This window comes from Platichthys flesus, chromosome 1 (assembly GCF_949316205.1).
Source record: "Platichthys flesus chromosome 1, fPlaFle2.1, whole genome shotgun sequence".
NCBI lineage: Eukaryota > Metazoa > Chordata > Actinopteri > Pleuronectiformes > Pleuronectidae > Platichthys > Platichthys flesus.
The window spans coordinates 8,020,710-8,033,166 of NC_084945.1; the positions used below are offsets into that span (position 1 = coordinate 8,020,710).

Consider the following 12,457-nt stretch of genomic DNA (forward strand, 5'->3'; position numbering starts at 1 on the left):
AATTAAATCAAAATGTAAAAAGGACAAACAAATACATGGAATAAATACATACAATATATATAAATATTTCATCTGTAAGCATTTAAGTAGAACTTAAAGATTGTTGCCATATCTAGAGAATCACATGGGGTTAAAAACACAAGTAAAGTCATATAATTTTATAAAAAATTTCAATAAATAAAAATGTATAAATAACTGCATGCAATACAAATATTAGCTAAAAAAAACATGTCATTTTAATATAATAAATAGAAATAAATAAATATTGATAAATAAATACAATCAATAAAAACACTTATATTGGCTACATACTATCATATCAGTTTATTCAAAATATAAATAGCTAAATACATCCAAGAAAAAGTGTGGGTGACATCAGAGGCGTTACGTCACGATCAGCAGGTCAATGAGGAAGTAAACAAAGCTGCAGCGAGCGGACGACTCGACGGGAGAAGGTAAAGCTGCTGCGGTGAGATGTCTCTGAAGATAAAGCCTCGTTTCACTTTGTCTCACAGAATCTGTTTGTTGCTCTGTTGGATTCTATCGCGGTTTGTTTCCGCGGAGGCGAAGATAGGTCGTAGTGTCGTCACTGAAGCATCGTTAGCTTAGCATGTAGCTACAGGCTCCACAGCAGCTGTGAGGCTTCAGTTTGTCAAAGTTCTGTCACTGAAGAACAAAAAACACTAACGCGTATGAAGGCGAGAAAACAAGGGAAGCTACACGGACTTTGTACATGAATTGTCCATCAGAAAACTCTAAATGTGTGTCTTTTATTTAGCGCTGCAGTTGTTATATTGATTGTTTCCATTATGTTTTAAACTGCAGATAATGTTTTTCCAGTATTAAAATGTGTCTATACAATATCGGACATTTGTGATACTAATCCACAGGATAACTGTCTTACGTTTTTTTATTATATATATATTTATTGTTATGTTTAATACTCAAATGTATTTATTTTTTACTTCCATGTACATGATAAGATCTGGATATTTCAGAAGCTGGTGTTATGACTATTTCATTACTACTCATCGATGACTCAGCAAATTTAGTTGCCAATTCATCTCCTGTTGATCGACCAATTGTTGCTGCTCAAATTGTATAATTCTGTTATTTCCTTCAGGCCGACACCGCGTTGAGGGTAAAGCTGTAAACTGGATTTATTGAGATCTGACAGATTAAAGCAAAAAATGTTACCTTGAATATTATAAAATCAATTAAATTATATAGTGACCTACAGGCCTCACTTAACCACTTAGTTTTCTCAATGATTAAATATGTCTTTTCATTCATTGATTTAAATACCAGGAATTATTGAAAACTCTCCATCATCGTTACTAAGGATTAGTTTTTGGAATTCCTTCCTAATAAATGACTTTGAATGTGCTTTGTATAAGTAAAGTTACTAAACAGATCAGTTTCATATCAGTGAACTTTCTTCCCGTTCAGCTGTGAGGGGTTAATCATTTACATGAATGGCCCCAGTGGGACAGATGTAGGTTGTCATGAAACAAACCTTTGACGTTTCATTGTGGAAAACTAGGACGTGTCTCTAGGTCCCAGCAGGAACTTTAGACCCTAGATTCTCTGTTTCTTTCACCCTTGGATGTAAAACTTGAAATACTCTCACTGTTTATCTTTCGGGAATTGAGACCCGACTGTGTTGGTTTCACAGTCTTTGGAATTGACTTAAGACGTAACAACAGTTTTTGTTATTGAGAGCACAGTGTAAACTCACTGTTATATCCTTTAAAGGTTTAGTGAATAAACGGAAAGAAGGGTAATGGGATATTTGCATTATTTTACGGGATTCAACAGAACCACTTTTTATTCACCTTCTCGTTCCCTCTATGGAAACTCCAGGGCCGGCTCTCCAAATGACGTCTCTGATTTGCACGTTAAATGACCATCGAGACGATGTCAACTGGTGCGCCTTCTCGGCCAAGCTACTGGCCACGTGCTCTGGGGACAAAACTGTCCGGATATACTGCACCAGTGACTTCTCAGAGCTGCCTTTCTCCCCTCTGTCGGGACATGGCTACAGCGTCCACTGCTGCTGCTTCAGCCCCTGTGGACAGTTCCTCTGCTCCTGCTCCACCGACGCCACCACGGTTGTCTGGTCCATGGTCACGGGGGAGATCGAGGCCGTCATGGAGCATCCTGGTCGCAGCCCTGTGAGGATCTGTGCGCTCTCTCCTGACTCGGCCCACCTGGTCACCGGTGCATCCGATGGGACGTTGGCCCTGTGGGATTTCCCATCTAAACAGCTGAACAGGTAAAAGATTCATAGATTTCTATAGACACTGTCACATTAGCCGAAAAAGACAATAAGTCTGTTAAGTCTGTCCCACGTGTTTCCATCAATTAGTAGATAATGCAGGTAAACACACACTTTCAAACCAAACTCTTCAGACGTTTATCCATACATTCTCCCTACCCTGTCTAGTGCCCCTGAGCAAGGCACCTTACTCCCCCAACATCTGCTCCCCGGGCCCTGCACCAGATGGGTCAAAAGCAGAGGTTAAATTCCCCTACCTGCATGAGTGGGCCTGTGCATGTCTGTGCATGTGTTTGGGACTAATAAATGCATCTTAATCTTAATATAGAGTTACACTATGAAACTGACCTCAGTGTAAACACCTGTCATCACACCACTGTTTGCACTCGCATAATATTCAGCTCCACCTTTTATTGTTCTTGAACAATGACGATCTGCTGCTGCTGGTTGTGTTTGTGAAGGACCGGAGCCGTGAGCGACACCACCATGACGGCCTGCTCCTTCAGCCCCTGCAGTCAGGTGTTCATGACGGGCTCCACCTATGGAGACCTGCGTCTGTGGGACCTGAGCATGAACCAGCTCCACGCGGAGAAGAACGCCCACGACCTGGGGGTCACCTGCTGCACGTTTGCTCCTGACATCCTCAGTGGTGAGAAGAACCACCGTAAGAATAAAGGAGTTATTGAAGGAAATCAGAATTATCAATTATCTATTAGATAAGTTCTTAAAAGAATTTGGCACATCGATAGTTTTGGTAAATTTTGTTCAGACCTTTTTAACTAGTTGAATCGTTTGTGATTGTTTTTTTATGATGTATTTGTCTGTTTGTCTTTGTGTTGTAGGAGGTCAAGTTGTGCAGTTTCGTCTGGCGTCCTGTGGCCAAGACAGTCACCTGAAGATCTGGGCCATTAACAAGCTCACTCCTGGAGGTACAGTGGAGTAAACATCATTTACTGACAATCTGAACCTCTTTCAAACCCCTTTCAATGGGAAAGTGCTGCAGTCTTACATTACTCTAGGTGGTTTTATCTAGATTAGCTGCCAGCACAAGCCCCTTCTCCTGTATTTCCATGCTATTGTTTATTATTAAGTTTTTGTATTTGTCCACATATTTAGCAGATTAGATCTTCTCATTTGTCTGTGTTCTCTCACTTCCCTTCATGTTTTTCCTACCCATTTCTAGCCTCTTTTTTTAATCCTTTTTTATCACATGGCACAGTCCAACCTTTATCTGAAAACAGTCCTTTCTATATTATGTTTTGTAGCTTGGACTATTTGACTTGTCTGAGGACATAACTTCAGTTGTTTCTCTTGTAGCCTATAAGATGCAGCTCCTGCACACATTAACTGGCCAGTCGGCTCCAGTCCTCTCCTGTGCCTACTCCTTAGATGGGCAGCTGCTTGCGTCTTGGTAAGACTATGAATTTAGTGAAGAATATCTATCATTAACATGTTTTCACCTGTCTTCCATTTTCTAAATGTCTAGTTTCTGTTGTTAATTGAATTAACTAAGAATGAAACGACTCAGTAGCTGACAAAGACGCAAGATGTTGTAAGTATGAGTTTTAGGAACATGTGATGGCTACAAAGAAGATACTAAATGTACCACAGTCAATCCAGTCAACTGTATTTGATCCATTAAGATCATCTGTTTCCAGGTTTTGATCTGTTTAGGATCAAGAGGTCGATGTACATGTAGAAGTAGGCCACCCTCCGTCATAAACATGCAGTACTTCAGTTATGCCACTGGAGGGAGACATAGATTGCTCTATTTCTCAAAAAGTGGAAGTGTGTATGAACATCCTGTACCATGTTTATAGTTGTTTTGATAAAACATTATTTACAACTACAATTTGATATCTGTATTTCTTTCAGCTCTGTGGACAAAACTGTTACAGTCTATGACGCAGTAAGTTATTTTCCCTTTTACCGATTTACTCATTATATAGGTGTATAGTTATTTAATGCACTTTTCACAATGTTCACATTTTGTTTGTGTGTTTGCAGGCAAACGCAGTTTTGCTTTACACCCTGAGACAGCACGAAAGGTGAATATCCACTTTACTTTCTATGTTTTACCACCGTAAATATGTGAATTTCTCTCATCTGGCGAGACAATAGGTTTTGTTATAGTTAGTGCTCTGTCGCTATGGGTATCTTGAAAAATAATAATTTGTATATTGAGAATTTGGGGTTTTCCTGTCTATGTTTTTATAAAATGAGTCACAGTGAATTCATATCTTGAATAACTAGAAAGATATTTCAGGCCAAATTACAAATAAATGAAATCATAGGATGATCATTAGTTTAAATGGTCTCGATGTGATTTTAAAAACTTTAGGAAATATTATAACATATTCATAATGGGATAATTGTATGAACATTCATAGTATATAGACAGAAAGCGTCTCTCTAGTTACCATAAGCATAATCTTTGGAAGACTGCAGTAAAAAACGCTTTCTAATACGAACACTAGTGCTGGATGCAAAATTAAGATATTTTTGCGATCTCAAATTCCACAGGTAACTGAACATGATTGTATTTTCAGACGGTTGTATTCAACACAAAATGGTAATGTCATGTAAAAGATGTAATAAATATGAATGAGCTCAACTTGTAACCGCTCATTCACAACAGCGTGTCAGGCACAGAGAGGGCTGAGCCACTAAAAGACAATACGGTCGATGTTTTGTGATGCAGTGTGTTCAAAAAACATTCACCCTGCATCTTATGAAAAATGATAGGACCGTTCTCCCTGCATCTCTCCCCCTACACGTACATGTGAGCCACAGCTGAACGATCACACGTACGAGCTATTTATACGTCCATCCAGCCACCTGTGACTGAAAGGCAGTGAAGTCTCTTCCTCTCATGAAAGTCATTTTGAAAGAAAAAATCTGAAAACTGAAATGGAAGCAGTCGAGACAGGAGAAAGAGGATAAATGCCGTAAAAAGTGAATGACAGCACTTGACAAAATGCCTCCAGGAAACTCGACTTGACTCCAGACAAACTGAGTATCCAGAGGTTCAGTGATTGCATGTCTTCCTCTTAGTTTATATTTCAGATCCAGAGATTTTCCTCATTAACGTTGCTTTGACTTTCTGGAATCGGCTGAAAATTCAGTTTTAATCCTTGTTTAGATTTTAGTGCAGCTTTCTGACGTGGTAAAACATCGGGAACTGACCCTCTGATGGAAAACAGCTCCATCACCAACACATATTTATGTCTGGCATCACCACCTTTTAACCCTGGAGCTGAATGGCAGCCTTGCATGCCGAGGCTCAGGACTAAGATTTCATATTCAGATGTTTCAAAAACCTCTCATAAACCTGTTTTTGCCTTTCAGTTCTCCTACTTGGTCGTTTTTATTCTCATACACCGGTGACAGCCAGTGGCCAGAGGCTTTATATCTTTGGGTGATCTGTTCATCCAGATGTCTTTCATAGTTTTGGTAACACAATATCTCCAGTACGCCTAATGGGATTTTTGCATTTACATTAATTTGGACTGAAAGATAAACTGATTAAATGTTAGAGGTAAAAGCTCAAGGTCACAGCGATCTCACAAAACCCTTTTTTTGCCTCGGGAATGCGTCATCTCCGAAACGCTTTAAAATATTAATTTAGACTGACAGATTAAGTAATTTGATTTTTGGTGGTCAAAGGTCACGATGGCCTCACAGAACACGTTTCGGCCTCTTGAACATCTCAAGTGTGCCTTTAGGAAATTTCTTGATTATTCTGGACCAGTTGTCACTTGGACTGAGATGAACTGATCTGATATCAGGGGTCAAAGGTCATAGTGACCTTATAAGAGTCTGGAGAAAAATCTATGGGGACAAAAACTCCACTTGTGTCTTCTTCCTCTGTTTTTAAGTCCTCTAAGTATTTGTTATGTTGCTACACAGCCAGCCATTAACATTCTGCTGGTGACTGTCGTCTGCTGCAGGTACGTGACGGCGTGTTGCTTCTCTCCAACATCACCGCTAATTGCCACGGGATCTATGGATAAGACTGTAAACATCTGGAGGCTGGAGGACGGATGCAGTGGCCACGGTGGGAGAAACACGAACACACAAACAGATACACTGAAATAGACAAGAATCAATACTCGGGTGATAAATTACATCTTGTTTTGTCTTGTTATCTGTTTCTGTGGCGGATTCCTCCTCTGAACATTCTGTCCAATCGAAAGGAGCGAAGACACTGCCTGGTTAGTTTTCCTTTCTATTTTTAACACTTGAATTCAAGGGAAAGAGATGGAGGGATACATGGAAAGATAGATGGCTAGACTGATAGATGGTTAGAGGGTTAGATTGAGAGATAGATGGATAGATTGATGGACAGACTGATAGATGGATAGATAGATTGACAGATCGAGGGATCAATAGATGGACGGATTGAGGTAAGGGGAGTTAGACATATATATAAAGGGACAGATGGTAGGAATGAGAGATAAATGGAGATATACATATGAGGAGGGTTGCGTAGATGGAGGGATGTATAGGTAAGGCTTAGATATATGCAGGAATTGAGAGATGATAGATTGATAGACAGACTGACAGATGGTTAGATGGATGGAGGGATAGATTTGGAGAGATAATAGATTGACAGATAGAGGGTTAGATGGAGGGAAAGATATCGAGGAATGTATAGATCGATATGGAGGAATGGATAGATACATAATCAGATTGATAGATAGGTGAATGGATAGACAGACAGACAGACAGATGCTTGGAGTGAAGGACACAGGTGTTGTGTATTGAAGAGCGCTCTTCACTCTCCTCTCCTCTTCATTCTCATGTGCTGCAGGTTTGCATTGCGTTGCTTAGGTTACAGTTTCTCATCCCTCGTTCTTGTGTTTCAGAGGATCCTGCTCTCTCATCACATGAAGGTAGGAAGGAGATAAATATCCCTGTGTCGTATATAACAGTCGAGCAGAGTAAGAATCTGTAAACCAGACTCTCCTCTTACACTATTACCACAATCTGAGATTTTGGTACTATCAGTAATGGTCTCATGTTTCTATCTGCAACTCACAAGCTCCTTTTCACCTTCGAGTTCCATCTCGTATTAATGACAATGTCGATGACACCTCAGACAGACATGTAATCATATTCATTTATTCTGGGCCCATATAATCAATAATTAGTCAGCAGCATTTCAGGACGATCTTCCACACAGAATATTTGGCCATTTTTCAAATGGCGCTGCAGCTGTCAAAGCACTGACCTTCTCGCTTCGACCCAATCTCTCAGGGAAAACCTCAGCCGGCCAATCGAAGCTGCTGGTCACCGATTGGTCAGAGGGGGATGTGTCAGAGTGGCTGGTGGAAGAAGGCCTCTCGGGATTGGTTGAGAAATTCAGGGCCAACAACATAGACGGGACCGAGCTGCTCAGTCTCACCAAGGAGACGCTAGCGTCAGAGCTGCTCATAGGTGAGGAAGAGAAACGTCACAACACATACACACACACACACAGACACGCACACACACACGCAGCTCAGTGGATGACAGGACACTCGTTACCTCACAGTCCTGATGCTTCCGTTTTGTTTGAAATGTAAGAATATAAAAACCAGGATAAGGGGATTGACACAGCTGCTGTCCCGTGACAATGAACCCCTGCGTGTGTGGATTAGGATTTTCTACCTATTTGCACGGATGAAATGAGACACATTAAATTCAAGTAAGGGTGAAGGAATGAATGAAGGTTGATGGAGGTTTTATTCAGAGACATTTCATATTATATGGCTGCACTGGATAAAGCACTCAGCTTTGAGGCTTCGGGAGTCATGGCTTTAATCTGGAGCACTTCATCAGTTACATAACTCAAAACAGTATTTCCCCTTAAGTCTAAAGTGGATTTACACCTAATGTCAATAGGTCTTCCTGGTCATTTCCAAGTCCTGCTTTAAATTAGGTTTTCCTGAAGTTGTTGACTTATCAACCCTCTGATGTATTTCTGTCTTTTCTATGCCTCAGCTCAGGCAACAGCAGGCGGGTGGAGGCTTAAAGTTTTCAGGTTGTCCATCCGTCCGTCTGTCCTAAATCACAATATCTCAAGAACACTCTGATGGCATTTCTTTAAACTTGTTGCAAATATTTAGTTTAACTCAAGGGTGAACTGACATTAATTGGGGCCGAAGGTCAAGTGACTGTGCCCTAATGAAACGTGTTTTTGGTCTTGCTAACACGATATCTCAAGAGCAACTTGAAGGAATTTCTTAAACTTCGATATAAAGACTTATTTGGACTTAAACATGAACTGATTCGATTTGGCTGGTTAAAGGTCATAGGTCAAAAAACTGGTTTTTGGCCTCTTGAAAATTGTATCTCAAGTCGGCCTTTGGGAAATGTCTTGAAATTTGAATCAGTTATCACTTGGACTCGAAGATAAACGTCAGAGTGACCACGTATAAACCTGGAAATAAATATGTAGGCTGACACTGAACTGGTTGACGGAGGCATACAACTACATGGTGTGTATTCTAGTATCTGTAAGAAGTGCAACCACAAGGCTGAAGTATGAGTGTTGTGTTGTTGATGCCAGTCTACCAGCCAGGCCGGTATTCGTCATGTAGTTGTCAACGAATGTTTGTTGTATTTCCAATGCCGTCATTTCCATCCCACAGTTTCTGTCAATCACTCCTCAGTTTACACAGCTTCAGCGCCTCGACAGCTTGTGTTCACATTGTTCTGTTTTTAGTAACGTTGCACAAATCCCAACTTTTCTAACAGAAGAGTCGAGCAGCAGCGCATTTTATCTTCTGCAGGGAAAAATGGAGAAACAGGCGATTATCAAAGGTTTGGAAGTTGAAGAAGCAGCAGCAGAGTAACATGAAACAGAATATAACAGTAAGCACAGCAGGGAGTCTACAAACCATTTGATGTTCCGCTGTAGCGCTTTATTTTCTGTGGTCATTCATTTTTTTAATAAACAGGATTCTAACTCAACCTCTCTCCAGGATCTGCTGTAGTCAGCAGACATGGTCTTCTCCCATCCCTCTAATCCAGGCTCACATTCGCCATCCAAGAGTGAAACGTGCTCAACGGAGGGAATATCTAAACTGACCTCTGCCAAAGCCCAACGGTCCCCTTAAACACACACTCATAGGTATCAGCTCCCTTCATGTGCCGGATCTTTTTTCATGAAGATTTACGTATTGTAGTATACAAACAAATTAATAAATCTGGATGTGCCCCCTTAATCGAAACATCTCCATAATTGAATGGGCTCTTCCTTAGTCTACACCCCTTCCACCAAGTTCAAAGAAAATCAGTTTAGTAGTTGATGCTTAATCTTACAAAAAGACAAACAGCGATGAAAACGTAATCCCTTTAGTGGAGGTAACAGATGCTCAAAACATTGATCTTAATATTATAAATGTTACTGTTTGGATCAGTTCGACGTGAGACCCAGTTTTCTATAACAAAGTCTTGTTTAATGTCTCTGCTCTGGCACTTTTGTTTATTCTCTCTCTTGTGTTTCTGTCTCAAGAGTCTGTGGGCCTTCGCAGTAAGCTCCTGAGGAAGGTGGAGGAGCTGAAGAGTCATTCAGTCTGTTCAGGCGTTCCTGACGAGTTCCTGTGTCCAATCACCCGAGAGCTGATGAAGGAGCCGGTCATTGCTGCTGGTACGTGAACAGCAGACATTTCCCACTATAACTACGTCATGTGGGCAATTGAGACACAGACACCAGCGTGTGTTTGTTTCTTCAGAGTGTAGGAATATGTTTGGCACTTAAAGTTGAGTGTGTACATTTCCTAACAGATGGCTACTCGTATGAAAAGGAGGCCATCGAGAGCTGGATCAACACCAAGAACCGCTCCAGCCCCATGACCAACCTCCCTCTGCTGACGACCCTGCTCACCCCTAACCACACCCTGAAGATGGCGATTGGCCGCTGGAAGACCAGCCAGTGACATCTGACAAAGCTGTGTCCCAAACCTTTCACTCAGAGCAGATCATAAACTGTCTTATAAAGATGGACGACATGAGGTCTGACCCCAAAGTGAAGCCAGAGGCTCAATCGCCTCCTGGGGACTGGATGCAATGAAGGTCATAATCCCTGCCTCCTCCATGTTATCGGTTGGAACATGTCAAACTAAAAAGTCCAAAACCACGTCAAATTAATGTTTCTCAAAGACGGTTTCTGTTATTTTCTGTAATTCTGATATATGTTGTTTTCCTGTTTCTAGTCATTTTGGTTTCGATAAGTTATTTGCTGTTTTAAAAAATGGGTGACAAATCTAGATTGACAGCTCAGACTGACTCGTGATAAGTCGAGCTTGTGCATCGTCTGGATCTCCAGCCACGGCTCCATCCCCCGGTCGCAACTTTGCAGATTCTGGCTCCAAGCAACAAACATCAGCACAAGATGGCAGCTTTCATTATCAGGAGGATTCGGCTTCATTTCTGGATGGTGGGAGGACTGGATGTGTCGTCCATCTTTATTTACAGTCTATGAAACAGACAGAAACCAGAACTCACAGGGATCCCACAGCCCAAGAGGAGCAGGTGCGTTGATCCAGTTGAGACGTCTACACACTGTGGTTGCTTTTAGGCATCAAGCTGCATCAAGCAAATCATGTTTGAACGCAGGTTTACTATGAATTGACTTTTGCACAATTACTTAATATTTATTACAATTATGTTTTTTGTTTAAGGTAAGTTCTTGGAAGAAAAAGTCACAGGGAATTAATATTTAGAGAGAGAGGTTTTGTTCCTGTTATAATATTAATGTTGCTTTGTTATTATTTTCTTTCAGCTTCAGAAATCAACAAAATGTGTTATTTGCTCATTCAGCTGAAAAGACCAATAAAGATCCATTTGAGGAATGATAACAAATTAATTATTAATCAAAAAATATATTTCTTTGTGCAGTTTTTATTAGTCATGATTTATTTTATTGACTGAATAACCAATTGACTGAGTAACTGCACAAAGCTACAGCGACATTCAATCTGCAGTAGGACCATCAGGACTAACACATTACTTTGTGAGGATTGAAATATTGCTTAATGAAGCTTTATTTTAAAAAGTTGCTGGTGAAAAAACCATCTGCAGTGACACAAGTAAAAATATTTATTTACATTGCTTAAAGGTTCAGTGTGTAGAATTCAGTGACATCTAGTGGTGAAGTTGCATGTTGCAGGTGAACAACCCTCACCTAACCCTCCCCTTCCAAACGTGACAGAGAACCTGTGGTAGCCTTCAGTTGACATAGAAACTCAAAAGGTGATTAGTTTGTCCAGACTGGGCTACTGTAAAAATAAATATGGCTGCCTCCGTAGAAAGGACCCGCTCCTGATGTAAATATTAAGTATTTAACTATATATCGCTGGTTCTAGGTTAAAACAACAATTCGTACATTTGAGATGAAACACACTTGTGAAAGCGTCACTAGGATTTTTTTATATTTAATCTCTGCCAATAAATCCCTTTCAACTAAATCCTACACACTGGACCTTTAGACATTGCAGCACCTGCAGTACCATCGAAGAACAAGGCAACATTATCATGCTTTATACTGTGAAAGAAGCAGCTGTAGAATTGTTAGAATATTTTATTATACCACAATAATGTTGTGGTAACATTCTGTCATCCATAGTATGACTCAAAAGGTTATATGACAACTATGGACATACAGCAATGTAAAAAGTCTCTTAAGGTTTGTTTTCTCTTTAACTGTCGACTTTATAAAGGCTCTCCGTGTCCAAAGAAACCTATAAACACTCCATATGAATATGATCTGCTATGCAAAAATAAATAACATATACTGGGAATATTGAAGCAGTCAAGTCAATATTAGAATATGATACGTTTCCATCGATGTCATGTACAGTGCAGAAGTGTCTTTATCAAATGTACCAAGAAAAAGAATCTCGAGTACACAAAGCCTGTAATGCTGACAGATAACCACTTACAAGGAAATATATCATCTGCAAATATAGTACACACCGTACAAATATAAATGTTTTTTAAAAGACACTCGACAATAGAAATGGTCATATCCTGCAACTAACAGCATGAGGTTTTATATATTCGTGCACAAAAGCTTTCTTTGACTCTTATATTTTACATAATAAATTAAAAGCTGAGACAAGATACGACTTAGTATTTTTTTTAAGATCCCTACTTAAGGTATGTCTGGTTTTCTTTAATACACAAGTGTAG

The 12,457-nt window shown here is 40.1% G+C and overlaps 1 protein-coding gene across 2 annotated transcripts; it reads left to right on the top strand.

Annotated features, from left to right (window-relative positions):
- The first annotated feature begins 392 nt into the window (after nucleotides 1–392).
- wdsub1 (WD repeat, sterile alpha motif and U-box domain containing 1) lies at nucleotides 393–12,386 on the top strand. Of its 2 annotated transcripts, none has more exons than XM_062381078.1 (13): nucleotides 393–455; nucleotides 1,864–2,275; nucleotides 2,740–2,942; nucleotides 3,121–3,207; nucleotides 3,596–3,689; nucleotides 4,154–4,187; nucleotides 4,286–4,326; nucleotides 6,229–6,335; nucleotides 6,475–6,492; nucleotides 7,147–7,173; nucleotides 7,538–7,717; nucleotides 9,780–9,914; nucleotides 10,052–12,386. In XM_062381078.1, exons 2-13 carry the CDS (start codon nucleotides 1,878–1,880, stop codon nucleotides 10,201–10,203), a joined length of 1,476 nt encoding a protein of 491 aa, XP_062237062.1. In that variant the 5' UTR covers nucleotides 393–455; nucleotides 1,864–1,877; the 3' UTR covers nucleotides 10,204–12,386. The 2 variants fall into 2 exon arrangements, with proteins under 2 accessions (XP_062237062.1, XP_062237124.1); XM_062381140.1 differs by having other exon boundaries at nucleotides 2,740–2,927.
- Nucleotides 12,387–12,457: the final 71 nt, after the last annotated feature.